At 36.6% G+C, this 5,000-nt stretch overlaps 3 protein-coding genes across 3 annotated transcripts in view; all 3 read left to right on the forward strand.

The window, feature by feature from the left end:
* LOC147471844 (uncharacterized) overlaps nucleotides 1–1,558 on the forward strand; it is a 2,895-nt gene extending 1,337 nt beyond the window's left edge. The window contains exon 4 of the mRNA XM_086536693.1: nucleotides 29–1,558. Within this exon, the coding sequence (XP_086392819.1) occupies nucleotides 29–1,558 (1,530 nt within the window). The remainder of the gene's footprint in view (nucleotides 1–28) is intronic.
* A 62-nt stretch (nucleotides 1,559–1,620) lies between these two features.
* Nucleotides 1,621–3,455, forward strand: LOC147471845 (uncharacterized). The gene is made up of 3 exons (XM_086536694.1): nucleotides 1,621–1,782; nucleotides 1,899–3,275; nucleotides 3,387–3,455. The coding sequence occupies exons 1-3, from the start codon at nucleotides 1,621–1,623 to the stop codon at nucleotides 3,453–3,455; spliced, it is 1,608 nt and encodes a 535-aa protein (XP_086392820.1).
* A 1,507-nt stretch (nucleotides 3,456–4,962) lies between these two features.
* The window catches only part of LOC122255373 (uncharacterized), a gene marked incomplete at its 5' end in the record, with an annotated part of 2,224 nt that continues 2,186 nt past the window's right edge, over nucleotides 4,963–5,000 (forward strand). Inside the window, 1 exon segment of the mRNA XM_086537241.1 lies at nucleotides 4,963–5,000. This exon segment is cut by the window's right edge and continues 301 nt beyond it.

The raw sequence follows: 5,000 nt of genomic DNA on the forward strand, positions 1-5,000 counted from the left end.
CCCACTGTCTGATTCTGACTTGTGTAAGTTTTGGGATTTAGAAACTGTTGGAATTAAGCCAAAGGAGGTAGTGCAAGATGATAGTGACTCAAAAGTAATGCAGGAATTTAAGAATACTGTACAGTTTAAAGCTGATAGATACGAGGTTGCACTGCCATGGAAGAATGATTCAGTCAAGGAAAAACTCATAAATAATGAAAGTATTGCGAGGAGGAGACTTAACAGGTTACAAGTAAAGCTTGATAAAGATAAAGAATTAAAGAAAGATTATCTCAAGGTGTTGGCTAGTTATGAGGATGAAAACATAATAGAAGAAGTACCTAGTAATGAAATTTCAAATGTAAATCCTGTATACTACATGCCTCACCGTCCTGTGATAAAGTTAAATAGTAGTAGCACTAAGATAAGACCTGTCTTTGATGCCTCAGCCTCCTGCTTTAATGGTGTTTCTTTAAATGACTGTCTTCATTCTGGCCCTTCACTTAACCCAGATTTAGTTGAAGTTTTAGTACGCTTTCGTCGTTGGCCCATTGCTATAACTGCAGATATAAAGAAGGCATTTCTGCAAATAAATGTACGCAAGGAAGACAAGGATGTGCATAGATTTTTGCTACCTAAAGAGGATGGCACCTTAAGACACATGAGGTTCAACCGTGTTCCCTTTGGCAATACATCTAGTCCCTTTCTTTTGAATGCCACACTTAAAACCCATCTTGTTAAGTACCCTCAAAGTAAAGTAGTCCAAGAACTAAAGACTGATATGTACACAGATAATTGGTTGAGTGGGGCAGATTCAGTTAAGGATGCACATGATAAATTCTGTGACGCACGTAGTATACTGGCAGATTGTAGCATGGATCTTACAAAGCTAGTTTCAAACTGTATGTCAATTACTTCTAAGTCAAAAGATGGTGTGTATCTTATACATGATGGTGATGAGTCAAGTAGTGTGTTAGGGTTGAGGTGGTGTAATGTACAAGATACCTTCTCCTTTGATTGTAGAAAACCTGACGACAGTGTAGAAGTCTCCCACACCAAACGAAGTATTCTAAGTATAATAGCAAAGATGTTTGACCCTTTGGGTCTTATAAGTCCATTCATCATGTATGGTAAGATTCTATTCCAAGAGGTGTGGAAATTAAAGTTAGATTGGGATGAAGAATTGCCCTTAGAGTTAAAAGTAAAGTTTCAAAAGTGGATTCATAGTAGTCAAAGTCTCAATGCATTTCATGTGGATAGAAGTTATTTTCCAGGTATGCTTTGGGGAGATCTTAAGGATAATATTGAGTTGCACGGGTTTGGTGATGCCTCTGAAAAGGGATATGGCGCATGTGTGTATCTGCGTGTACCTGTGGACAATAGCTCATTTAAGGTCTCATTAGTTATGTCTAAGTCACGTGTTGCACCAATAAAGGCATTAACATTACCACGTTTAGAGTTAATGGGTGCTCTCTTGTGTAGTAGATTGGTAAATTTTGTAAAGAATTCCCTACAGTTAGACAGTAGAACTAAAGTTATGTGTTGGAGTGACTCCACAATTGCCTTGTCATGGATATAATAACTCGTGGCGTGTTGGCAGACAAACTTGTTCATAATAGTCAGTGGTTGAATGGACCCCCTATGTTAGCCAGTGTCCTTTGTCATGATAAGGAAGATGTAAAACAAGGCTTAGATTTAGAAGTGCCCTGTACTACAAGTGTACCTATGTGCCTTAGTGTTCAAGTGACACACTCTCCCTTGATAGATTTAGAGAAGTTTAGTGATTTAGAAAAGGCCTTAAGGGTAACAGCATATGTGTTAAGATTCATAGATAATTAAATAAAGGGAGGAAGGTACAAGGTCCCCTCACTGCTGAAGAAATAGAATTAGCTAGTTTGAAATTAATATACAATATACAGCAGGAAGCATTTGCAAATGAAATTAGGCTTCTCTCAAGTAACAAGACTCTTCCTCTCAGCTCAAAATTAAGAAAGTTAGACCCATTCATTGATGACAAAGGATTGCTTAGAATCAAAGATCGTCTCGAGTTCTCAGAGTTAGACTATGACACAAAACACCCTTTCATAATTCCCAAAGGTAAATATGCTAAGCTCTTAATCAAATTTCAGCACAAATACTTAAAGCATGCTGGTGTGGATAGTGTGATATCATCCATACGAACTCAATTTTGGATTATTAGTGTAAGGAAATTAGCAAAGACCATAGTAAAGGAATGTTTGATTTGTCGTTGGCTTGATTCTAGACCCTGTAGTCAACCTGTAGCGCCACTGCCCAAAGAAAGAATAACTACAGCTAGGCCCTTCAGTGTTACGGGTTTAGATTATGCAGGCCCCCTCTTTTGTGCTGATTTCCCTGACAAGAAGTTTTATGTTTTATTGTTTACCTGTGGTGTAGTAAGGGCCATTCATCTTGAACTTACAGAATCTCTCTCTTTGTATGATTGTATGTTAGCCATAAGAAAATTTGTAGCAAGAAGGGGTTTGCCTAATGTTATATTTTCTGATAATGCTAAGACCTTTGTGGCAGCTAAAAGTGAAGTAGTGGCCATGTATGGACATCTAGCCCCCAAATGGAAATTCATAGTCCCTCGATCCCCTTGGTGGGGTGGTTGGTGGGAACGTCTCATTAGATCTGTTAAACTTTCCCTACGTAAAACTCTAGGTCTTAATTATATAAGTGTCCGTGAACTAGAAACTGTACTTGTTGAGATAGAGGGATGTATTAACTCTCGACCCTTGACATATGTAAGTGAAGACCCAGACCCTGTCCACTACCTCACTCCCTCCCATTTCATTCTTGGATGTAACCCTCACAGCAAACCCTCAGTAGAAATTGTGCCATGCAATGTAAATGCCAAAGACTTGAATGAGAGGACAATAGTGCAAAATGTAAAGTTAGAACATTTTTGGAAGGTGTGGAGCAACAATTACATAACTAATTTGCCTAATGTTGTAAAGGGTTTTACTCAAAATTGCAAGTTGTCTAAAGGAGATCTTGTATTAATCAAAGAAGATAATATTCCTAGACTAAAGTGGCCTATTGGAGTAATTGTTGATATATTTCCGGGTAAAGATGGAATTATAAGAAGTATAAAGGTTAAAACTAAGAAAGGTGAAGTGATTAGACCCATACAAAGAGTACATGATTTAGAGATAAGTAAACATGAGAATATGTCTGCTCCTGATGAAGTGGCAAAATTTGATGGTGTTTCAAGTGATAACATTCATTGTGATGTAGATTTAAGTGATGGAAGTATTAATGTACCCTTGAATAATGTAAGTAATGAAGTACCTAGAAAGTCTAGGACGGGTAGAATTATTAAAGCTCCAATTAAGTTAGATTTATAAGTCAATACAGAATTATAAACTGTGTATATTGCACCAAAGTGTCCTTTAGTTATGTTTAAGATAAGAAACTACTGTTTTGTTAATGAAGCAACAAATGTAGTCCTTTAAGTGCCAAAGGATTTTTTATTATTTGTGATAGAAGAAGTGATTTATTTTTTAATTATTTGTAAGTAGCATATACCTCATGAAGTAGCTTAAGGTATGTGTTAAAACATTGATTTATTGTATAGGCGGCAAATCGCCCCCTATGGCCGGGAGAATGTTAAATTTAGAAATGAAAAAGTTTAGTTAAGTCCCCCCAAACGGCGGGTCCGTTTTCTTTTACATACGTAATGTCTCCCATGTTCCACCAATATTTGATGTTTTTTATTTTACGCTTATTTACTACAAGAAAGACATGTTTAGTTTATGTTACACCATTTATCAGGTGTATGTATTTCCATTATGAAGACTATATATTTTAACTGCATTGAAACAGAAGTGTTAATCATTTTATATCAATATAATTTTCTGAATAAATTAGAAGACGCTCAACAACACCACGTGTTTCAATGGCCACCCTAAAGAACATCTGTATTCACTGCACGAATGTGGCAAGAAAACCCCACAGTGGTGTTGGACGCTCCATCTTTTTGAGTCTTATTTGAAAGTCGATCGTCAGTAGTTGGTGGTCACTGTTGCAGTCAGCACCGGGTTTTGTCCTGGCATTTTTTATACAACTTTTCCATTTCTGGTTCAATACAATATAGTCTATTTGGTTACGTGTTCTTATGTCTGGTGAGATCCACGTGTACAAGTGTCTTGGGTGGTGTTGGAACAATGTGTTAGCTACAACTAGGTTATTTGTACTACAGAATTCAATAAAATCTTCACCTCTTTCATTTATATCTCCAAGTATAGTATCACTGATATTAATTATGTTACTGACAATTGTAATATCATAAACTGCAGTAAAAAGAGTGTCAAAAAATTATCACGTCAAAATTTAGTTATTTGCAATTGATCATCAACTAATAATATGTTGTGGAACGTGTTTGTAATTCCCCTTAGTGAAGACATTATAATGTAAACTTTTTCTCATTTTTTCTTCTCTTTCTCTTTCTCTCTCTCTCTCTCTCTCTCTCTCTCTCTCTCTCTCTCTCTCTCTCTCTCTCTCTCTCTCTCTCTCTCTCTCTCTCTCTCTCTCTCTATATATATATATATATGAGAGAGAGAATAAGAAACAGACACAGCTACATACCATAAAAATGAGACCGAGGTCAGCATGCATTCATGTAATAGGAAAAAAAAAAGGCACGACTGACAACTCGCCTCTGTATCTTCGCTCTGACTATTAATAGTGACACTGGAAAGTACCCAGTTCTTGCATCGCTTGTTGTGATATTACTCCTAGAATAATGTCATTATCACACCACAATCTGATGTTTATTAATGCTAATTAGGTAAACTGACAGCCAAATACACTCGTCGACATAGGCCTTTCAGCAACGTACATCATGCATTATTTTTGGAAATCTTTATATTCACATTCATACATTGTTATTATCATACATCGCACATGTCAATCATGCATTCACCCCCCCCCACCCTTCCTCAGTGAGTTTTAAAGGCACTGTCTTGTTTTCAAGTATGAATTTAAACATCTTATTCTCT

Source organism: Penaeus japonicus, unplaced genomic scaffold (genome assembly GCF_977035675.1).
Source record: "Penaeus japonicus unplaced genomic scaffold, GWHDUDI00000001_assembly GWHDUDI00000005, whole genome shotgun sequence".
Lineage (NCBI taxonomy): Eukaryota > Metazoa > Arthropoda > Malacostraca > Decapoda > Penaeidae > Penaeus > Penaeus japonicus.

Coding starts and splice junctions, on each gene's coding strand:
- LOC147471845 (XM_086536694.1), top strand. CDS start 1,621: ATGTTAGCCAGTGTCCTTTGTCATGATAAGGAAGATGTAAAACAAGGC. Junction 1,783..1,898: donor ATTTAGAAAAGGCCTTAAGG/GTAACAGCATAT, acceptor TACAATATACAG/CAGGAAGCATTTGCAAATGA. Junction 3,276..3,386: donor TTAATGTACCCTTGAATAAT/GTAAGTAATGAA, acceptor ATTGCACCAAAG/TGTCCTTTAGTTATGTTTAA.